Below are 24,525 nucleotides of genomic sequence, written 5' to 3' on the forward strand. Positions count from 1 at the left end.
AAGATGGATAGGGGGCAGGAGGATATGTTATGGTATAAATTACCATGGAGATTTATTCTGTGGAGCTAGCCTGCTCCAGACCAGGCTAAATTCCAGGATCTATTTAATCTCATCCCTAATGTCAGTCAGCAGTCACCACAAATGGAAACCAATAATTATTTCACTGCTCACTATACATTATCACATATAACTAGACCCACTGTTATTATTTAAACGTTTGTGATCATTAATTTCAATGATTTTGGATAAAAAATGATTTTTAGATGATGTTGCTATCATTAGATAATTTACAGTTTCCCATAGACTATAAGGCTATATATAAAATGATAGAATATTAGGGCCACAGAGGGGAAAAAAACACAAGTCATAATATTGTAACCAGTTGTTTTAAAGGAGGACAGTTGTTAAAATGACAGATGTGGGGCATTTCGTGAAATTGTACTTCAGTATGGTTTCATAAACAAAGACATGCTGATGTGCCAGAATATTAAGTATCACATTGTCATAAGTATCAAAACTGTAAAAACAATATGTAGCTTTTCTGCAGAAAGAACCAGCCTCATAAATTTATGACTTTATCCTTTTTCTTCAGTGTGGCCCTAGTACTCTGTCATATAAACAAATACACATTCCATATGAATATAAAAACACAATGTGTAACATTATGTTCCTTTATTGAATAAGGACAAAACAAAGCAGGTAAACCATCAGCTCCTTTCGAAACTGAAGTCACAGTGACTCTACAAGATGGAAAGCACAGAATCCAAGCATATTATACAAAATGATACATACACATTCAAAGGTCTGTATATAACACACCCTGCATGTCTGCACACTAAAATAAATGCAGGACAAATCCATACACATCAACTGAACAGACAAATGAATGGATGCAGTAGCCTCCCTGCAGCCTTGTATTACACACAGTATACCGCACAAACATCATAAGAGGCCAAATTCGTCAAAAACGAACCCAAAAAAACCCAAATTCCTCTGCCACCGCAGGACATATTTAACCAAAATTGAAAGCACACATACTAACTAAAATAATTCAACACATATTGGTCCCTCAGCAGCCGACCACTGTCGTCATCAGGGAAGATTGCCGGATTGTCCCAGTCCATGGCTGGTGGCACTCTGGGGGCCCTCTCCTTCCTCAGGCAGGCCACATTGTGGAGGACAGCACAAGCCACAGTAATATCACATGCCCTAACAGGGCTGACCCTTAATTTGTGAAGGCAGTGAAAGCGTGCCTTCAGGAGGCCAAAGGTCATTTCAACTCTGGCCCTGGTCCTGGCATGGGCATGGTTGTAGGCCTGCTGTGCTTCCTGGGGGTCTGTGAAAGGTGTCAGGAGAAAAGGCTGGCAGCCATACCCCTGTCTCCCAGCAACACACCAGAGAATTCACCTGTCAACACAAAATCTCATCATTACTACCTCATAAACACAGTGATATTCTTGACACAGCCATGATGGTTATAAATAGGGGTTGTGTGGCTTACCTTGTGATAGGCACTGATAGATTTCAGAGGCCCGAAAGATTCTGGAGTCATGGACTGAGCCAGGCCATTTTGCCACAACATTGCTGATCACACAGTCAGCATTGCAGACCATCTGAAATCATAAGATGAGGAATATTACACCAATCAATGCACATCACTGGCAATGCAGAGTGTTCGTCAATGGACAATATCAAAAAGTTATGTTCACCTGAACATTAATGCTGTGAAAGGATTTCCTATTCACAAAATCGGCCTCATGGGCACCTGAGGGGCTTTTATCCATGTGTGTGCAGTCCACTGCACCAATGACATTGGGGAAACCTGTCACACAAAGTAATGAGTATCCTACTATGTGTTAACAGTTGTCCTGTAATTTGTAGATCCTCTTACCTGCAATCCTATAGAACTCCTCTTTGATGTCACAGAGTCTTCTGTGGCCAGGGAAGGAGATGAAGACATCTGCTAATGCTTTGATAGCCAGACACACACTCCTTATTGTGCGGCAAATTGTGGCCTTGTTCAGCTGTTCTGCATCCCCCACTGAGTACAGGAAGGCTCCACTAGCAAAAAGCGCAAGGCCACACAAACCATTTGCTCCACACTCAGTGCATGGCTCCGTGCAGTGCGGTGCTTAATCCTGGGACCCAGTAGTCTGCATAGATACCTGATGCCATCTGCAGAAAACCTGTATCTTTCATATAGATGGTCATCAGGGAAGGCCAGTGGGTCCAACCGGTCCCTGAAGACCCTTTCTCGCCTGAAGGCTCTCCTCAGCACAAGTGCGTCTTCATCCACCACATCTCGCACGAATGGGCATGCCATTGTCAGAGCAGAAAGGAACACACAATTTTGGGCCTTCATATAGGCTAGTGGCCACACCTGGTGCTGGGGGTGGGCAAAAGAGGGCGATGCCTTATAACGATGACTTGGTTGTACTGATTGCTGGGAAAATAAAAACCTTAGAAAGATGCCACCGTCCTGTGTGCTCACAATAAGAGCTCATATGTCATGGCTCACTTGACTTTACGAGAATATACCTAATTTTTATTTTGAGCTGTGTCATCTTCTTGGAGCTGGGGAGGAAAGAAAATAATGATTAATACATTTGTGTTACAGTTAGCATACAGTGAAGGCATATCTCACCTCCCTCTCAAGTTTTTTTTATTTCAAGGTCCAGTTTCCTAATTGTCCTCTTTTTTATTTCGACTCCAGTGCAAGATTTTCCATCTTTTTCTTCTTGTACTGAATGTCTATGTCTGCCAGTTCTATTTGGCGCCGGAGGTGGTTGCCATACAACTTTCTGATAGCTTGTGAGCTCTGTGAACACAATACAATTAGCGCAGCTGGAATTTGGCAGGATGTGGTGTCCTTTTATTAATACGCACTATGTTGCCAGGCTGGTTTTCCCACTGTATAGCATCTGGGTCCTGTAAAAGAAATTAGATTTTTTGATTTTGATGAGGACTCCTCACCATTGTAGAGTAAATAGTACTTTCACAGTCTTAACATGATACCTCATGCCTTCTGGAATCCAGAGATGGTCTCCTCCTCATCATCGTCTCCATCATGTGCTGTTGCTGCTGCACTGGGGCCTTCACCCTATCACATTTAATCGGATTCATATTGAAGCTAGTAGACAAGACATGCCAGGCCTACAGTATGCCTTTGATGGAGTACTCACTGGATCAGCATCGTCTGGTGCTTGTGCTGGTGGCTCTAACAGGAACACAGTGCTGCCAGGCACTGCAAGGCAATAGGTAAACCAAAGTCAGACAGTCCAAATTGATTCAATATGAATGTGGTTGTATCCCATGTAGAGATGGAAGGACATACCTTGAATGAAGCGGGTGGCATCTTGGGAGGAACCTATGCTCGTCTCTTTCCCCCCAGGGATCCCCTCTAAGATGGGCCTGCCTTTATTTAGCTCCAAGGCCATGTCCTCTGCTGGGGTAAGGTCAGCCTTTGGTGACCCACCACCCGTGCCTTGTCTGTGGGTATTCTTTTTCACTGCTAAAACAGTACAGACAATGTGTGAGCAGGCACCTTCTGGGTACAATATATGCTTGTGCTTTGTTAAATATTAGTCAGGGACCATACCATTCTGCAGAATGTTCTTGTATTTGATTTTGACCTGCTGCCATGTCCGTTTTGGCCCGTTCATGTTTAATCTACACACACACACACACACACACACACACACACACACACACACACATTTAATGGAGTCACACTGCAAAAAATTACTTGGTATTTTTGTCTTGTTTTCAGTAAAAATATCAAAAAATGTATCATAGCTTTATACAGTGTGATGGAGTTACTTTACACAATTTCACTCATATCTGCAGTGGATTTCAATTAAAAATTTAACCGTTTCATAATTACAGTACAACTGCATTTTTGGAGATGTGAATTAAATATTTGAATTGTAATTGTGATGTTTCAGCGGGAGCGGTGAGTGTGTAATTGTGCACTACTTACGCATTCAGGCGGTCTGCAATACTTTGCCACGCTTTTTCTCTTTGCTTTATCACTGTGGCGGTGTTGCCTTTCTTCTTAATTATATATTTTACCTCCTCGTATGCCTCCATGAGGATTTGTGCTTCCGACGGGGAAAAGTACGCGGCTCTAGTTGCCATGGTAAATCAGTTAATCTGTGATCTGTGGCGGGGTCTATTTGAGTGAGCCGTGAGCGCGCACCTATCCAGGATTGGTTTCACCTGGTTTAATGAATCCGTGTCTGCTCATCCTGGCTTGGTCTTTGTGCAACCAATTAAGCCTGGACGCACATGTTTTGGCTTCATTGAGCTCAGCTGAGTCATTTATCCCGGATGTCTTAATTCTACTTTTGTGCAACAGGCCCCTGCTCCTCTTATCTTCACACTGATATTGTCAATAAAGAAAGCTTGGTCATTTGTTATCTTTTTTTATAGAGTACTTTTTAGAATTGGCAGGAGAACATATGAGACTTTGGATGCAGTAACCAAACCTGGGTTCAAACACTATTTGAAATCATTTCAAATAATTTAGCTAAACTTGATTGAGATTAGCTGGTGCAAGGGAAACAATAGAATAGTGACAAAAGATCAGCCCTGTCCATCTGGCTCTCCAGGCAGGCTAAAGAAAAGGCTAAAAGAATTTGAAAGATTTAAAAAATGATTTGAACCCAGGTCTGGCAATAACTCTCACAAGGACAATTCTATTCCAATCCCTTGATTCATCTAAGGTGTGGATGTCAATGTAACAAGTTACAGTCATTCATTGTTCATGATTGATTTGTTTTATTGCCTTAGCTGGCTCCATTAGCCTTGTATAACGTGTACGTGTTGTCTCCTGTTCAGATCCGTTTCCTGATGAAAAGCTACTCTTTCATCCGAGAGAATGTCCCAGTCATCCTAAAACACAAGACAAAGGAAGGTAATGACAAGGATAATGTCATGTAATATAAAATAATTAACGTAATGACACAGAAACTACCACCCAATGACGATTGCATTTATATTGTCATTCAGTGCATTCAACTGACCATGATGAGTCATATTGTCCATACAGTGTCAGAACCTCAGAACCTTGTCTAAAGTGTTTATAGAGCTGACATATAGAACCTCAGAACCTTGTCTAAAGTGTTTATAGAGGTGACATATAGAACCTTGTCTAAAGTGTTCATAGAGCTGACATATAGAACCTCAGAACCTTGTCTAAAGTGTTTATAGAGATGACATATAGAACATCAGAACCTTGTCTAAAATGTTTATAGAGCTGACATATAGAACCTCAGAACCTTATCTAAAGTGTTTATAGAGGTGACATATAGAACCTTGTCTAAAGTGTTCATAGAGGTGACATATAGAACATCAGAACCTTGTCTAACGTGTTTATAGAGGTGACATATAGAACCTCAGAACCTTATCTAAAGTGTTTATAGAGGTGACATATAGAACCTTGTCTAAAGTGTTTATAGAGGTGACATATAGAACCTCAGAACCTTGTCTAAAGTGTTTATAGAGTTGACATATAGAATATCAGAACCTTGTCTAAAGTGTTTATAGAGCTGACATATAGAACATCAGAACCTTGTCTAAAGTGTTTATAGAGGTGACATATAAAACCTCAGAACCTTGTCTAAAGTGTTTATAGAGGTGACATATAAAACCTCAGAACCTTGTCTAAAGTGTTTATAGAGGTGACATATAGAACCTCAGAACCTTGTCTAAAGTGTTTATAGAGCTGACACATAGAACCTCAGAATCTTGTCTAAAGTGTTTATAGAGTTGACATATAGAACCTCAGCACCTTGTCTAAAGCGTTTATAGAGATGACACATAGAACCTTAGAACCTTGTCTAAAGTGTTTATAGAGGTGACATATAGAACCTCAGAACCTTGTCTAAAGTGTTTATAGAGGTGACATATAGAACATCAGAACCTTGTCTAAAGTGTTTATAGAGATGACATATAGAACCTCAGAACCTTGTCTAAAGTGTTTATAGAGGTGACATATAGAACCTTGTCTAAAGTGTTCATAGAGATGACATATAGAACATCAGAACCTTGTCTAAAGTGTTTATAGAGATGACAAATAGAACCTCAGAACCTTGTCTAAAGTGTTTATAGAGGTGACATATACAGTAGAACCTTAGGGCCAGGATTTTTTCCTGACCATGTGGCCTGACCAAGATAGGCCCTGTATTGTCATGACATCACCTCAACAGACAATACTGCCTGAGTAATGACATCATTGTGTTTCTCAGGAGAGGGTCCCAGGTTCCCAACGTTCTCGAGCTACCTCTATTTCCTCTTTGCTCCCACCCTCATCTACAGAGAGTCTTACCCCAGAAACCCACACATTAGATGGAACTATGTTGGCGTAACGTTTGCTAAGGTGAGTTATTTTCCTATTGTTAATCTTAATGATAGATTGTCTGTATTGTCTGCTGTAGATATACAGTTCATGTTTTAGTCTATTTTAAAATAACCAGTGAACGTAATCACCCTAATAATAAATAATTGATTTGATTTCATACTGTAAAGTGTTTTTTCCAGAGCCCAATTTGCTTTATATAGTAAGGGAGAGACTACCCTTATTCGCCCTCTGTTGGTAGAGGTGTTGAATGCAGCTTGTGGCTCAGTATTGTTCCAGTAGCAGGTCATTGACATACCAGTATAGTTCAGGTCTCCAAGCTATACTATAATTTAACTGTTATCTCTAATCTTATCAGTATGTACAGTATATTATTGTATATACCGTGTAGTATCTTTTGCTTTTATAATTCTGAACTCTGGACAGATTCCTCGGCCATGGTTAGCCAATGGGAATTGGCAAGACCGTACAAACAGATCTGGGACCAGGCTAGTCAGTTTACTGCTACAATACAAACAGATCTGGGACCAGGCTAGTCAGTCTACTGCTATACAATACAAACAGATCTGGGACCAGGCTAGTCAGTCTACTGCTACAATACAAACAGATCTGGGACCAGGCTAGTCAGTCTACTGCTACATTACAAACAGATCTGGGACCAGGCTAGTCAGTCTACCGCTACAATACAAACAGATCTGGGACCAGGCTAGTCAGTCTACCGCTACAATACAAACAGATCTGGGACCAGGCTTGCCATGGGTGACTTTTCCATTTATCCTCAACCTGTTTCCTTCCTGTCCTTCACTCAGATTCTGGGCTGTCTTTTCTACGGTTACTTTATCCTGGTGAGACTGTGCATACCGGTCTTCATGAATGACAGCAACAAGCCTTTCAGCACCAGAACCCTGGTCCTGGCCTTGTTCCATGCTACACTTCCAGGTAATTCGTCAGTCAGTGTATATATAAATATATATAAATATATATAAAGCCACATCAGTAGAAGAATGTAGCCTATATTCTAATTGGGAGTGGTGAATTTTTAAGAGTTTTTTTTTATATACCTTTATTTAACTAGTAGGCAAGTCAGTTAAAAACAATTCTTATTTTCAATGACGGCCTACCCCGGCCAAACCCCGGACGACGCTCGGCCAATTTTGCGTCGCCCTATGGGACTCCCAATCACAGCCGGTTGTGATACAGCCTGGATTCAAACCACGTTGTCTGTAGTGACGCCTCAAGCACTGAGATGCAGTGCCTCGGACCGCTGAGCCACTCGGGAGCCCCAGAGTGAACTGTGGTGCCCTGATAGTGTTTGCACTTTTTATAACATTTATTTAAGGAGGAAAGAAAGACCATCCTTATCCAATGTGAACCTATCATGGGGTAGGACCCAGAATGCACTAGGACAGAAGGCTTACTGACAAAGTTCTTGTTTGTTAGGTTTGAGGTTGAAGGTCAAATCTAAATGTATTTGTCACATGCTTCGTGAACAACAGGTCTAGACTAACAGTGAAATATGTACGGGCCCTTACCAACCATGGAGAGAGAAAGAAAACAGAGAAATAATAGACATCTAAACACGTAATAATAAAGTAATATTATTTAATAATAAAGTGATAATAAATACGCAATGTGTAACTATAACTTGGCTATATACATGGGGTACCAGCACTGAGTTTATGTGTAGGAGTAAGAGGTAATTCAGGTAGATATTTACATATAACTAGGAGTAAAGTGACAAATAATAAACAGTAGCAGCAGCGTATGTGATGAGTCCAAAAAAATGTGTGGAAAATGGGTCAATGCAGATAGTTAAAGAGTTAACCAAATAGTTACCCGGACTAACTATTTAGCGGGCCTTATGGCTTGGGGGTAGAAGCTGTTCAGGGTCCTGTTGGTTCCAGATTGGTGCATCGGTACCACTTGCCGTGCGGTAGCAGAGAGAACAGTCTATGACTGGGGTGGCTGGAGTCTTTGACAATTTTTAGGACCTTCCTCTGACACCGCCTGGTATAGAGGTCCTGGGTGGCAGGAAGCTTGGCCCCAGTGATGTACTGGGCCGTACGCACTACCCTCTGTAGCGCCTTGCTGTTGGAGGCCGAGCAGTTGTCATACCAGGCGGTGATGCAACCAGTCAAGATTTTCTCAATGGTGCAGCTGCAGAACTTTTTGAGGATCTGAGGTCTCAGGCCAAATCTTTTCAGCCTCCTGAGGGGGAAGAGGCGTTATCGTGCCCTCTTCACGACTGCGTTGGTGTGTGTGGACCATAATTGATCCTTAGTGATGTGGACACAGAGGAACTTGAATTTCTCGACCCGCTCCACTACAGCCTGGTTGATGTCGTGCTCGGCCCTCCTTTCCTAGTAGTCCATGATTAGCTCCTTTGTCTTGCTGACGTTGAGGGAGAAGTTGTTTTCCTGGCATCACACTGCCAGGTCTCCGTTCTCCTCCCTACTGTCATGTCGTTGGCAAACTTAATGGTGGCAATGGAGTCGTGCTGTCCACACAGTCGTGGGTGAACAAGGAGTACAGGAGAGGGGACCAAGCACACACCCCTGAGGGGCCCCCGTGTTGAGGGTGAGCGAGGCGGATGTTTTGTTGCCTACCCTCACCACCTGGGGGAGGCCAGTCAGGAAGTCCAGGATCCAGTTGCAGAGGGAGGTGTTCAGTCCCAGGGTTCTTAGCGTAGTGATGAGCTTGGAGGGCTCTATGGTGTTGAATGATGAGCCTTATTCAATTAACAGCATTCTCACGTAGGTGTTCCCCTTGTCTAAGTGGGAAAGGGCAGTGTGTGGAGTACAATAGATATTGCGTCATCTGTGGATCTGTTGGGGCGGTATGCAAATTGGAGTGGATCCAGGGTGTCTGGGATGATGGTGTTGATGTGAGCCATGACCAGCCTCTCAATGTTTTTCATGGCTACAGATGTGAGTGGTATGGAGCGATAGTCATTTAGACAGGCTACTTTGGCGTTCATGAGCACAGAGACCATGGTGGTCTGCTTGAAACAAGTAGGTATTACCGACTGTGTCAGGGAGAGGTTGAAAATGTCAGTGAAGACACTTGCCAGCTGGTCAGTGCATGGTCCTGGTAATCAGCTCTAGCCTTTAGCTCAGTGCGGATGTTGCCTGTAATCTATGGCTTCTGGTTGGGGTATGTACGTACGGTCACTGTGGGGACAATGCTGTCGATGCACTTATTAGTGACGTCTGTGACTGATGAGGTCATCGAATGGAACACCACTTCTAGAGCGTCGCTGTTACTTCCGGTTTAAGTTACTGCATCTCAGTGCTAGAGGCGTCACTACAGACCCTGGTTCAATTCCAGGCTGTATCACAACCGACTGTGATTGGGAGTCCCATAGGGAAGCGCACAATTGGCCCAGTGTCGTTCGGGTTATGGTTTGCCCGGGGTAGGCCTTTATTGTAAATAAGAATTTGTTCTTAACTGACATGCCTAGTTAAATAAAGGTCAAATTAAAATAAAAGATTTGCCTAATGAAGTGCGAGGGAGAGCTTTCTGTGTGTGGAGTAAAGCTGATCTAGTTTTTTCACCTCTAGTTGCACAGTTGATATGCTGGTAGAAATTAGGTAAAAGGGATTTCAGTTTTTCTGCCTAAAAACCCCCAGCCACTAGGAGCGCAGCTTCTGGATGAGCATTTTCTTGTTTGGTTATGGCCTTATACAGCTCGTTGAGTGAGGTCTTAGTGCCAACATCAGTTTGTGGTGGTAAAATCTCTCTTGGTAGATAGTACGGTCTACAGCTTATCATGAGGTACTCAAACTCAGGCGAGCAGTACCTTGATATTAGAGATTGCGCACCAGCTGTTGTTAACAAAGAGACACATACTTCCCCTCTTGAGCTTAGCCGACGCTGCCGTTTCTGTCCTGCCGATGCATAGAAAAACCAGCTAGATGTAAATGATCCATATCCTTGTTCAGCCACGACTCCGTGAAACACAGAATATTATAGTTCTTCAGGTCTCGTTGATAGGATAGTCTCCAACGGAGCTCGTACAGTTTTTTCTCCGGTGATTGTACTTTCGCCAGTAGAACGGAGTCTAGAGGCAGTTTTATGTACTTTTTATGTCGTTTTGTCAGGGTGCCGACACGTCGGCTTCTCTTACGTCTCCTGTTTTCTTTTCCGAGTCTCTGGGATCGGGGTCTGGTCCGGGGTGAGCAGTACGTCTGCTGTTCTGATGTTTCGGGTCATCATCGCAAAAAAAAACACACAAAAAAACCCCCACACAAAATAGCCAGTAAAAGCAGCTGGTCTACATTGCAGCGCGATTCTATAGATCTACAGGTGATGTATTTACTGTGAACGACAGGGAGGTTCGTCTCCCAGAGAGATAACACACTGTTCTTTATCTATGGTTTCTCCATTCTATTCCCTAGGCTGTGATAGGAACTAGCATTACAATGAGATAATAGTGCCAATACAACCTCTGAGTTTATGGTTGTGACCCGACGTGTTGCCGAGTTTCTTACTGTGAGGTAAGTGGACGAGTCAGATGTGTTGCCGAGTTTCTTACTGTGAGGTAAGTGGACGAGTCAGATGTGTTGCCGAGTTTCTTACTGTGAGGTAAGTGGACGAGTCAGATGAGTTGCCGAGTTTCTTACTGTGAGGTAAGTGGACGAGTCAGATGTGTTGCCGAGTTTCTTACTGTGAGGTAAGTGGACGAGTCAGATGTGTTGCCGAGTTTCTTACTGTGAGGTAAGTGGACGAGTCAGATGAGTTGCCGAGTTTCTTACTGTGAGGTAAGTGGACGAGTCAGATGAGTTGCCGAGTTTCTTACTGTGAGGTAAGTGGACGAGTCAGATGTGTTGCCGAGTTTCTTACTGTGAGGTAAGTGGACGAGTCAGATGTGTTGCCGAGTTTCTTACTGTGAGGTAAGTGGACGAGTCAGATGAGTTGCCGAGTTTCTTACTGTGAGGTAAGTGGACGAGTCAGATGAGTTGCCGAGTTTCTTACTGTGAGGTAAGTGGACGAGTCAGATGTGTTGCCAAGTTTCTTACTGTGAGGTAAGTGGACGAGTCAGATGAGTTGCCGAGTTTCTTACTGTGAGGTAAGTGGACGAGTCAGATGAGTTGAGTTACTTGAGTACGTTCTGATAGTGGGGTGGTAAATCTCTCTCTCTCTCACCCCCATCCTCCCTCTCCTCTCTCCTCCTCTCCTCCCCTCCCCTCTCTCCCACCCCCATCCTCCCTCTCCTCTCTCCTCCCCCTCACTCTCCCACCCCCTCCTCTCCTCCCCTCTTCTCCCACCCCCTCCTCTCCTCTCTCCCACCCTCCCAGGTATGTTGCTGCTACTGCTGGCGTTCTTCGCCTTCCTCCACTGCTGGCTAAATGCCTTCGCTGAGATGCTACGCTTTGCAGACAGGATGTTCTATAAGGTATAACTTCCACACACACACACACACACACACACACACACACACACACACACACACACACACACACACACACACACACACACACACACACACACACACACACACAAATAGTCTACACGTGATACCTCTGAAACACACTGTCTATTTGTTATAATCAGACCAGGAAAAACTCCTGGCACTATTTATGTAGAACCAAATTAAATAATTTTCATCCTTTTTGTTCTGCAGGACTGGTGGAACTCGACATCGTTTGCCAATTACTACAGGACCTGGAACGTGGTGGTTCATGACTGGCTTTACTACTATGGATACAGAGATTTTCTCTGGGTAACTATCTCCGCTAAATATCGCCCTAAAAATCACCCCAAATCTCATACAGACCCACTACTGGAGCCAAGCTCCAGTATTAGCATCAAAAACAGAGATTTAAAATAATAATAATCTAAGAGATGAAATGGGATTGACCGTCCACAACCCTGTTAAACCCTGCTTGTAAAAAAAAGAGCTGACCTACTCTAACACTTAAAAGGCTTAAAAAACAAGAAATGAGGTAAAAAGGTTCAAAATGACTTAATCTATTTTAAAACTGCAGAGTAAGTAATGCCATTGGCAGTAAAAACCTTGGAGGGAATACAGCTGACACACAGGTTAAAAAGACCTGCTCCTTCAATGAGGTAAGAGCATGTGCACCTGTGTCAGAATGAACGACCAATGAGCAATGGGGAAAAAGTACTCAGTTGTCATACTTGAGTAAAAGTAAAGATACCTTAACAGAAAATGACTCGAGTAAAAGTGAAAGTCACCCGGTAAAATAGTACTTGAGTAAAAGTCTACAAGTATTTGGTTTTAAATATACTTAAGTATCAGAAATAAAAGTAGAAATCATTTCAAATGCCTTATATTAAGTAAACCAGACGGCACAATTTGGTCTTGTTTTTACTCATTTACGTAGAGCCAGGGGCACATTCCAACACTCAGACATAATTTACAAACGAAGAATTTGTGTTCAGTGAGTCCGCCAGATCAGAGGCAGTAGGGACGACCTGGGGCCTCATTTATATAATGGACTTAATATCAATTTGTATCTTAAGTATGAATTATGCAAGAAAACCAAGTAGTTATTTATAAAACCTTACTTTGACATGGAAATGATCTTATCTCTACTCAAAGTCTAGACTTGACGTAAAGTGATTTTCCCTGCTGGTTAGGCTGTTCTTTCTTCCTTTGCAGTTTAAGGTCTCGTTTCTTTTTCACATCAGACACAGTTCTGCTCCTCGTTCACTGCAGAGGCGACACACTCCCAAGATACCTGTTTGTCAACCCTCTATTTAGTCTAATAATACTGTCTTCAATCTCCACTACCATCGCCGTGATCTGGTCTTCTAGAACGTCTTTTGGTCCATGGCTATTCCTGACTAAACCCTCATTTGTCCTCGCATTCTAGAAGGGGAAATCACTGATTGTAAGGAACATTTAGGTGCCATCTATTTTCAGTTCATTTGAGATTTATAGATGACAGGTGCGTAAGTTACAAACGGGCTTCTTAGAACCTGCGTAAGCAAGGTTATTTATGCTCAGTATCTTTTATGAATCCAACGTCAGCACGCTGTCAGAAATGATCTTACGACTAAGTTCAAGTATAAATCTAATACATTTAATGTTTTTATAAATGAGGCCCCAGGGATGTTCTCTTAATAAGTGAGTGAGTTGGACCATGTTCCTTTCCTGTTATGCATTCAACATGTAATGACTACTGTTGGGTGTCAGAAAAAAATGTATGAAGTTAAACCTCATTATTTTGTTTAGGAATGTAGTGAAGTAAAACTCAGTTGTCAAAACAATAAATGGTAAACTAATGTGCAGATACCCCAAAAAAACAACTTAAGTAGTACTTTAAAGTATTTTTACTTAAGTACTTTACACCACTGTCAATGAGAACACAGTAACAATTATAATGACTGCACGGCCAGGCACGACTCCAACGCCATCATTACATTTGCCGATGACACAACAGTGGTAGGCCTGATCACCGACCACAACGAGACAGCCTACAGGGAGGAGGTCACAGACCTGGCTGTGTGGTGCCGGGACAACAACCTCTCTCTCAACGTAACCAAGATAAAGGAGATGATTGTGGACTACAGGAAAAATAGGACAGAGCACGCCCCCCATCCTCATCGACAGGGCTGGAGTAGAGCAGGTTGAGAGCTTCAAGTTCCTTGGTGTCCACATCACCAACAATCAAACATGGTCCAAGCACACCAAGACAGTCGTGAAGACGGCACGACAAAACCTATCCCCCCTCAGGAGACTGAAAAGATTTGACATGGGTCCTCAGATCCTCAAAAGGTTCTACAGCTGCACAATCGAGAGCATCCTGACTGGTTGCATCACTGCCTGGTATGGCAACTGCTCGGCCTCCGACCGCAAGGCACTACAGAGGGTAGTGCGAACGGCCCAGTACATCACCTGGGCAAAGCTTCCTGCCATCCAGGACCTCTCCAGACTATTCCCCCCCTCCCTACACCACTGCTGCTCTCTGTTGTTATCATCTATGCATAGTCACTTTAATAACTCTACCTACATGTACATATTACCTCAACTAACCGGTGCCCTCTGCACATTAACTCTGTACCGCCACCACCCCTGTATATATTGTTAGTTTACTGTTGCTCTTTAATTACTTGTTACTTTTATCTCTTATTCATATCCGTATTTTTTGAAACTGCACTGTTGGTTAGGGGCTCGTAAGTAAGCATTTCACTGTAAGGTCTACACCAGTTGCATTCGGCGCATGTGACTAATAAAATTTGATTTGAAGACAATTAGCATTTTGGTGTGTGCAATTGGAAATTAGTGCAGGCACAGATTCTCCACTATACGTATTAACTCTTCCTCTCTTATGGAACGTTTGAATGGACAGAAATATTAAGACATAACGGTTAAAGAAGTTGCTTTAAAATGAGTCTCGGTACAAGTGTAAAGTTTTTTTTATATACGGCGAGAGAAAGTGTCTCAAACGATACCTATTACCTACGTCAGGTTAAAAGTTGCACACTATAAAGGGAATAAGGTGTCATTTTGGACACACCTAGTGTCATGTTCATTGTGTATGTCCCTGTGACCCTGTGACCCCTAACCTTTGACCTGTAACCCGTGACTGTAGCTGTCCAGGAGGAAGTTCCGTACGGCAGCCATGTTGTCAGTGTTCGTGGTGTCGGCTTTGGTCCATGAATATGTCTTCACCCTGGGTTTCGGATTCTTCTACCCAGTAATGTTCTGTCTCTTCGCTTTCTTTGGAGGTGAGCCACACACACATACACCTAACACACACACACACACACACACACATAACACACACACACTTAACACACACACACACATAACACACACACACATACACATACATAACACATACACACACACCTAACACACACACACATAACACACACACACACCTAACACACACACACACACGCACACATAACACAAACACACACATAACACACACACACACATACATAACACACACACACCTAACACATACACACACATAACACACACACACATAACACACACACACACACCTAACACACACACACACACACACACACACATAACACACACACACACCTAACACACACACACACATAACACACACACACATAACACACACATACACACACACACACCTAACACACACACACATAACACACACACACACACACACACACACCTAACATACACACACCTAACACACACACACTAACACACACACATAACACACACACACACACACACATACATAACACACACACACACACACCTAACACACACACACATAACACACACATACACACACACACACACACACACATAAAACACACACACACACATAACACACACACACACACACACACCTAACACACACACACACACACACCTAACACACAAACACATAACACACACACACGACACACACAATAGTTTGATCTCTCTCTCTCCGTCTCTCTGTCTCTCTGTCTCTCCGTCTCTCCGTCTCTCCGTCTCTCTCTCTCTCTCTCTCTCTCTCTCTCTCTCTCTCTCTCTCTCTCTCTCTCTCTCTCAGTGGCGTTCAACTTCACTCTGAACGACAAGAGGAAGAGTCCTGTGTGGAACATCATGATGTGGACCTGTCTGTTCATTGGACAAGGGGTCATGGTGTGTCTGTACTGCCAGGAGTGGTATGCCCAGATACACTGTCCTCGCACTGGGGTAGGTATCACCCACAGACATTATATACCATATGTTTACATATATTACGCTGGGATACGTATCACAGCTAGATAACTATGAACGATCCAGTACAACCGTATGAGACATTAGCCAACGCTCATAGAAATCCCCATTAATCCACTAAATGATTCACATTTCCTCTTGCTGCAGGATTAGAAAACACTGCAGTACAACATTATGATAACACTGCAGTACCCAGTACCACGTTACGATAACACTGCAGTACCCAGTACCACGTTACGATAACACTGCAGTACAACGTTATGATAACACTGCAGTACCCAATACCACGTTATGATAACACTGCAGAACTGCAGTACCACGTTACGATAACACTGCAGTACCCAGTACCACGTTACGATAACACTGCAGTACCATGTTATGATAACACTGCAGTACCCAATACCACGTTATGATAACACTGCAGAACTGCAGTACCACGTTACGATAACACTGCAGAACTGCAGTACCACGTTACGATAACACTGCAGTACCCAGTACCACGTTACGATAACACTGCAGAACTGCAGTACCACGTAACGATAACACTGCAGTACCCAGTACCACGTTACGATAACACTGCAGTACCCAGTACCACGTTATGATAACACTGCAGAACTGCAGTACCACGTTACGATAACACTGCAGTACAACGTTATGATAGCACTGCAATACTGCAGTACCCAGTACAACGTTATGATAACACTGCAGTACCCAGTACCAAGTTATGATAACACTGCAGTACAACGTTATGATAGCACTGCAGTACTGCAGTACCCAGTACCACGTTATGATAACACTGCAGTACAACGTTATGATAGCACTGTGCAACGTTATGATAGCACTGCAGTATCCAATACCACGTTATGATAGCACTGCAGTATCCAATACCACATTATGATAACACTGCAGTATCCAATACCACGTTATGATAACACTGCAGTATCCAATACCACGTTATGATAGCACTGCAGTATCCAATACCACATTATGATAGCACTGCAGTATCCAATACCACATTATGATAACACTGCAGTATCCAATACCACGTTATGATAGCACTGCAGTATCCAATACCACATTATGATAACACTGCAGTATCCAATACCACGTTATGATAGCACTGCAGTATCCAATACCACATTATGATAACACTGCAGTATCCAATACCACGTTATGATAGCACTGCAGTATCCAATACCACATTATGATAACACTGCAGTATCCAATACCACATTATGATAGCACTGCAGTATCCAATACCACATTATGATAACACTGCAGTATCCAATACCACGTTATGATAGCACTGCAGTATCCAATACCACATTATGATAACACTGCAGTATCCAATACCACATTATGATAACACTGCAGTATCCAATACCACGTTATGATAGCACTGCAGTACCCAATACCACATTATGATAACACTGCAGTACCCAGTACAATGTTATGATAGCACTGCGATCTGCAGTACTACGTTCTGATAGCACTGCAATACTGCAGTACCACGTTCTGATAGCACTGCGATACTGCAGTACCCAGTACAATGTTATGATAGCACTGCGATACTGCAGTACCCAGTACCACGTTCTGATAGCACTGCGATACTGCAGTACCCAGTACCACGTTCTGATAGCACTGCGATACTGCAGTACCCAGTACAATGTTATGACAGTGTTGTCAGTCCTCGTAAAATACATTAATCTGACTGTGGCGCAAATACACAAAGTAGTCTCTCTCTGTTTCAGTCTTTCTCTGTCCTCGTCACTTTCCCACTAGTCTCACACGCAAGCAAACACCCACACGTCGTCACACACACACACACACACGTGTGTCACACACACAGTTTCACACTCACTCACTTACTTTTTGTTTAAACAGCAGAAAATCTGATGTTTCTATGTCAAATGGTTTTGTTATATTTCAGTCTTCTGTGATGTGTATAAAGTGTAATATTGGGATGCAAACTCAAAAACGTAACACATTTCAACTCTACATCTGACATGGTACAGGCGTCTTCTTGTTTTAAGTGTGTGAGGTGTAGACTTTTCTTTCAGAGTATCTAAAGATCACCAAGAAACACTCTTGTGTAACCCTGATTTAACCACTGCAGTAAATTAAACCACAAAAACAGTGGCAATGCTCTTCTAAACGGTGTCTCTCTGTGTGTCTCTGTGTGTGTGTGTGTGTGTGTGTGTGTGTGTGTGTGTGTGTGTGTGTGCGTGCGTGTGCTTATGTGTGTGTGTGTGTGCGTGCGTGTGCTTATGTGTGTGTGTGTGTGCGTGCGTGCGTGCGTGTGTGTGTGCGTGCGTGCGTGTGCTTATGTGTGTGTGTGTGTGTGCTCTCTCAACAGGCTAGCTTCTGGGAGTTGGTGACACCCCGATCCTGGTCCTGCAGCAACTAGGTCTGAAACTACAGCATTGAGTTGCCTGCCTCATCCAGGGGTTGAGACATGGGCTGAGTCTCAATAGTAACCCCAGCTGTTCAACCCTCCACATTGAACTTGGTGTCAGGGGACAAACTCTGTTTGTAAACCTTGCCTTTGATCCTTGGCTAAAACAGGCATCCCTTTGAGAGTGTTATTCATTGATAGAATCCTGTCAGGAAACAAGATCTACCGTGGAATATAAACAGAGGTAGTAGTAGTTGAAAACGTGCTTACTGTTTGGATGGAACGTGTATGGATGGATTGTGTATCTATGGATGTGTTTAACTGTACTAGCGGGGACAAAAAGGTCCTCACAAGAATAGAAAACAAACAAATGTTTTGATCAACTGGGGACATTTTGTTAGTCCCCACAAGGTCAAATGCTATTTCTAGGTGTTTTAGGGTTAAGGTTAGAATTAGTGTTAGGGTTAGAATTAAGGGTTAGGGTTAAGGGTTAGGGTTAAGGGTTAGGGTAAGGGTTAGGGTAAGGGTTAGGGTTAAGGCAGTGGTGGAAAAAGTATCCAATTGTCATATTTCAGTAAAAGTAAAGATACATTAATAGAAAATGACTCAAGTAAAAGTGAAAGTAAAATACTACTTGAGTAAAAGTCTAAAAGTATTTGGTTTCAAATATACTTAAGTATTAAACGTAAATGTAATTGATAAAATCTATCAAAAGTATCAAAAGTAAAAGTATAAATAATTTAACTCCATATATTAAGAAAACCAGACAGCACCATTTTCTTGTTTTTAAAATGAAATGTACGGATAGCCAGGGGCACACTCCAACACTCAGACTTCATTTTCAAACGGAACATTTGAGTTTAGTGAGTCAGTCAGATCAGAGGCAGTAGGGATGACCTGGGATGTCCTGTCCTGCTAAGCATTCAAAATGTAACGAGTACCTTTGTGAGACAAGGAAAATGTATGGAGTAAAAGGTACATTATCTTCTTTAGGAATGTAGGGAAGTAAAAGTTGTCAACAAAATAAAAAGTAAAAGTTGTCAACAACAAACAAAATTGTAAAGTAAAAGTAAAATGACTTAAGTAGTACTTGAAAGTAGTTTTGCTTAAGTACTTTACACCACTGGGTTAGGGTTAGGTTTAGGTTTAGCAGCTAGGGTTAGGGTTAGGGTTAGGGTTAGCGGTTAGGGTTAGGGTTAGCAGCTAGGCTTAGGGTTAGGTTTAGGGTTAGGGTTAGCAGCTAGGGTTAGGGTTAGGTTTAGGGTTAGCAGCTAGGGTTAGGGTTAGGGTTAGGTTTAGGGTAAGGTTTAGGGTTAGCAGCTAGGGTTAGGGTTAGGTTTAGGGTAAGGTTTAGGGTTAGCAGCTAGGGTTAGGGTTAGGGTTAGGTTTAGGGTTAGCAGCTAGGGTTAGGGTTAGGTTTAGGGTTAGGTTTAGGGTTAGCAGCTAGGGTTAGGGTTAGGTTTAGGGTAAGGTTTAGGGTTAGCAGCTAGAGTTAGCAGCTAGGGTTAGCAGCTAGGGTTAGGTTTAGGTTTAGGGTTAGGTTTAGGGTTAGGTTTAGGGTTAGGTCTAGGGTTAGGTTTAGGGTTAGCAGCTAGGGTTAGGTTTAGGGTTAAGGTTAGGGTTAGGTTTAGGTTTAGGGTTAGGTTTAGGGTTAAGGTTAGGGTGAGGTTTAGGGTTAAGGTTCGGGTTAGGGGTTAGGGAAATAAGATTTTGAAATGGACTGAATTGTGTGTCCCCACAAGGTTAGTTATACAAGACTATGTGAACTGAAATGGCATGGACAGCATTCTGTATTACCTAGGTGTTAGGGTTAGACTGTAGTCTGTATTACCTAGGTGTTAGGGTTAGTAACCCAGTCTGTATTACCAAGGTGTTAGGGTTAGACTGTAGTCTGTATTACCTAGGTGTTAGGGTTAGTAACCCAGTCTGTATTACCTAGGTGTTAGGGTTAGTAACCTAGTCTGTATTACCTAGGTGGTAGGGTTAGGCTGTAGGCTGTATTACCTAGGTGTTAGGGTTAGACTGTAGTCTGTATTACCTAGGGGTTAGGGTTAGGGTTAGACTGTAGTCTGTATTACCTAGGTGGTAGGGTTAGTAACCCAGTCTGTATGACCTAGGTGGTAGGGTTAGACTGTAGTCTGTATTACCTAGGTGGTAGGGTTAGACTGTAGGCTGTATTACCTAGGGGTTAGGGTTAGGGTTAGACTGTAGTCTGTATTACCTAGGTGGTAGGGTTAGGGTTAGACTGTAGTCTGTATTACCTAGGGGTTAGGGTTAGGGTTAGACTGTAGTCTGTATTACCTAGGGGTTAGGGTTAGACTGTAGTCTGTATTACCTAGGGGTTAGGGTTAGGGTTAGACTGTAGTCTGTAGTACCTAGGTGGTAGGGTTAGGGTTAGACTGTAGTCTGTAGTACCTAGGTGGTAGGGTTAGGGTTAGACTGTAGTCTGTATTACCTAGGTGGTAGGGTTAGGGTTAGACTGTAGTCTGTATTACCTAGGTGGTAGGGTTAGGGTTAGACTGTAGTCTGTAGTACCTAGGTGGTAGGGTTAGGGTTAGACTGTAGTATGTATTACCTAGGTGGTAGGGTTAGACTGTAGTCTGTATTACCTAGGGGTTAGGGTTAGGGTTAGACTGTAGTCTGTATTACCTAGGGGTTAGGGTTAGTAACCCAGTCTGTATTACCTAGGTGGTAGGGTTAGACTGTAGGCTGTATTACCTAGGTGGTAGGGTTAGACTGTAGGCTGTATTACCTAGGGGTTAGGGTTAGTAACCCAGTCTGTATTACCTAGGTGGTAGGGTTAGACTGTAGGCTGTATTACCTAGGTGGTAGGGTTAGACTGTAGGCTGTATTACCTAGGGGTTAGGGTTAGGGTTAGACTGTAGTCTGTATTACCTAGGGGTTAGGGTTAGACTGTAGGCTGTATTACCTAGGGGTTAGGGTTAGACTGTAGGCTGTATTACCTAGGGGTTAGGGTTAGACTGTAGGCTGTATTACCTAGGGGTTAGGGTTAGACTGTAGTCTGTATTACCTAGGGGTTAGGGTTAGACTGTAGGCTGTATTACCTAGGGGTTAGAGTTAGTAACCCAGTCTGTATTACCTAGGTGTCAAGACTTCCAAGCCAGGGGACGCAATTCTTAACGCATTTGAATGTTCTATTGGTTCAATTCAGACATTCTCCACTGAGTTATATTGTTTTGTAAATCCAAGAAGATTTGTAAATTAATGCAAAACAAAATCATATCACATTTGTAAACATGCCGCTTCAAATGTAATTTCTTTTTTGTTACGATACTGCATTTACACTTTTTCTTTTCTTGTCTTTATACTTTATAAAGAAATGTCAATAAAATGTGGATATCCAGTAGATATGAAGCAACAACAATACCATTTCACTGCAGAGAAACTCTAATCTGCACAAAACAATGACAAGAGGGAAAACAAGGACGTCAGTGGTGATACGGTGATTTATTCATCTAGCGGGTGAAACATCTACTCCACATCACTGTCCTCATCTGCTCCATCCAGAAACATCTGATTCAGCACTCCAGTCATCCTATGATAGAGCAACATCAACTTAAAAAAAAAAAATGTTTAACCTTTATTTAAACAGGCAAGTCAGTTAAAAACAAATGGGTTGTGGGAACAGTGGGTTAACTGGTCTAGGAACGGTGGGTTAACTGGTCTAGGAACAGTGGGTTGTTCAGGGGTAGAATGACAGATTTGTACCTTGTCAGCTCGGGGATTTGAACTTGCAACCTTTCGGTTACTAGTCCAACACTCTAACCACTAGGCTACCCTGTCGCCCCATCTACTGTATGTGTCCTGGTGTTTTTATTACTGCGTCTGGGTTAGGAATAACAACCGTCCTAAACCCACTGAGGTAGTCCACGGGACCTGGGTTAGGGTGAAGAGCATTGTCTGCATGCCTAATCTAGCCTGCGGGGTGTACAGTGTGTTCCCCAAAAAGAAAGATAGCCCCTAGAGAGCAATTCTGGTTTAAATCCGTGGCACAAACAGTCCACCGTCTTACCTAGCGTGCAGGGTGCGCATTGCGTTGACTCTTCCTCGGTTGACGTCCATCTCCAGCAGGCGTGGGATACAGCCGATGTTAGAGGTCCCGGCTGGGATCTTCCTGGCCAGCCACATACAGCGCATCGTCTTGTCTGCCTGCCACAGAGTCTTCATCTTGTCTTGATCTTTTTCGCTATGACACACACACACACACACACACACACACACACACACACACACACACACACACACACACACACACACACACACACACACACACACACACACACACACACACACACACACACACACACACACACACAAACAAACACAGAGAGAGAGAGAGGAAGCAGAGGATTACATGGTGCTCTGTGTGGAATGTTCTGTTGACAGTGTTAGCAGCAGATGTGGTTGGGGGATACAGGGTTAGGTGTGTTAGTAGTTGATGTGGTTGGGGGATACAGGGTTAGGTGTGTTAGTAGTTCATGTGGTTGGGGGATACAGGGTTAGGTGTGTTAGTAGTTGATGTGGTTGGGGGATACAGGGTTTGAGGGTGGTGTTAGGTTGGGGGATAGTGTGGTTGGGGGATACAGGGTTAGGTGTGGTTGGGGGATACAGGGTTAGGTGTGTTAGTAGTTGATGTGGTTGGGGGATAGTTGATGTGGATTGGTTGGGGGTTACAAGGTGTGTTAGTAGTTGATGTGGTTGGGGATACAGGGTTAGGTGATGTGGTTAGGGGATACAGGGTTGATGTGTTGTGGTTGATACAGGGTTAGGTGTGTTAGTAGTTGATGTGGTTGGGGGATACAGGGTTAGGTGTGTTAGTAGTTGATGTGGTTGGGGGATACAGGGTTAGGTGTGTTAGTAGTTGATGTGGTTGGGGGATACAGGGTTAGGTGTGTTAGTAGTTGATGTGGTTGGGGGATACAGGGTTAGGTGTGTTAGTAGTTGATGTGGTTGATACAGGGTTAGGTGTGTTAGTAGTTGATGTGGTTGGGGGATACAGAGGTGTGTGTGTTAGTAGTTGATGTGGTTGGGGGATACAGGGTTAGGTGTGTTAGTAGTTGATGTGGTTGGGGGATACAGGGTTAGGTGTGTTAGTAGTTGATGTGGTTGGGGGATACAGGGTTAGGTGTGTTAGTAGTTGATGTGGTTGGGGGATACAGGGTTAGGTGTGTTAGTAGTTGAGTGGTGATGTGGTTTGATGTGGTTGGATACAGGGTTAGGTGTGTTAGTAGTTGATGTGGTTGGGGGATACAGGGTTAGGTGTGTTAGTAGTTGATGTGGTTGGGGGATACAAGGTGTGTTAGTAGTTGATGTGGTGTAGGGATACAGGGTTAGTGTTAGTAGTTGATGTGGTTGGGGGATACAAGGTGTGTTAGTAGTTGATGTGGTTGGGGGATACAGGGTTAGGTGTGTTAGTAGTTGATGTGGTTGGGGGATACAAGGTGTGTTAGTAGTTGATGTGGTTGGGGGATATGTGTTAGTAGTTGATGTGGTTGGGGGATACAAGGTGTGTTAGTAGTTGATGTGGTTGGGGGATACAGGGTTAGGTGTGTGTTAGTAGTTGATGTGGTTGGGGGATACAGGGTTAGGTGTGTTAGTAGTTGATGTGGTTGGGGGATACAGGGTTAGGTGTGTTAGTAGTTGATGTGGTTGGGGGATACAGGGTTAGGTGTGTTAGTAGTTGATGTGGTTGGGGGATACAGTTAGGTGTGTTAGTAGTTGATGTGGTTGGGGGATACAGGGTTAGGTGTGTTAGTAGTTGATGTGGTTGGGGGATACAGGGTTAGGTGTGTTAGTAGTTGATGTGGTTGGGGGATACAGGGTGTGTTAGTAGTTGATGTGGTTGGGGGATACAGGGTGTGTTAGTAGTTGATGTGGTTGGGGGATACAGGGTTAGTGTGTTAGTTTGATGTGGTTAGGGGGATACAGGGTTAGGTGTGTTATAGTTGATGTGGTTGGGGGATACAGGGTTAGGTGTGTTAGTAGTTGATGTGGTTGGGGGATACAGGGTTAGGTGTGTTAGTAGTTGATGTGGTTGGGGGATACAAGGTGTGTTAGTAGTTGATGTGTTTGGGGGAT

The 24,525-nt window shown here is 43.2% G+C and overlaps 2 protein-coding genes and 1 long non-coding RNA gene across 3 annotated transcripts in view; 1 reads left to right on the plus strand and 2 right to left on the minus strand.

Annotated features, from left to right (window-relative positions):
* Positions 1-18,904, plus strand: part of soat2 (sterol O-acyltransferase 2) — a 44,339-nt gene extending 25,435 nt beyond the window's left edge. Inside the window, exons 8-15 of the mRNA XM_065002053.1 lie at positions 4,840-4,915; positions 6,249-6,379; positions 7,168-7,297; positions 11,656-11,753; positions 11,982-12,080; positions 14,920-15,055; positions 15,862-16,007; positions 18,388-18,904. Of these exons, the coding sequence (XP_064858125.1) occupies positions 4,840-4,915; positions 6,249-6,379; positions 7,168-7,297; positions 11,656-11,753; positions 11,982-12,080; positions 14,920-15,055; positions 15,862-16,007; positions 18,388-18,438 (867 nt within the window). The 3' untranslated portion in view covers positions 18,439-18,904. The remainder of the gene's footprint in view (positions 1-4,839; positions 4,916-6,248; positions 6,380-7,167; positions 7,298-11,655; positions 11,754-11,981; positions 12,081-14,919; positions 15,056-15,861; positions 16,008-18,387) is intronic.
* On the minus strand, positions 1,507-2,932 carry LOC135559929 (uncharacterized). The gene is made up of 4 exons (XR_010458613.1): positions 2,645-2,932; positions 2,539-2,574; positions 1,892-2,443; positions 1,507-1,613 (listed from the first exon to the last, which is right to left on the minus strand). It is a non-coding gene; the product is annotated as an uncharacterized LOC135559929 (long non-coding RNA).
* Positions 18,905-21,874: 2,970 nt separating the features above from the next.
* Positions 21,875-24,525, minus strand: part of LOC115125007 (protein FAM186B-like) — a 33,797-nt gene continuing 31,146 nt past the window's right edge. Inside the window, exons 9-10 of the mRNA XM_065002054.1 lie at positions 22,460-22,633; positions 21,875-21,982 (exon numbers count right to left, since the gene is read on the minus strand). Coding sequence (XP_064858126.1) covers positions 21,919-21,982; positions 22,460-22,633 — 238 coding nt within the window. The 3' untranslated portion in view covers positions 21,875-21,918. The remainder of the gene's footprint in view (positions 21,983-22,459; positions 22,634-24,525) is intronic.

The sequence above is a fragment of the Oncorhynchus nerka genome, linkage group LG15 (genome assembly GCF_034236695.1).
Source record: "Oncorhynchus nerka isolate Pitt River linkage group LG15, Oner_Uvic_2.0, whole genome shotgun sequence".
Taxonomy (NCBI): Eukaryota; Metazoa; Chordata; class Actinopteri; order Salmoniformes; family Salmonidae; genus Oncorhynchus; species Oncorhynchus nerka.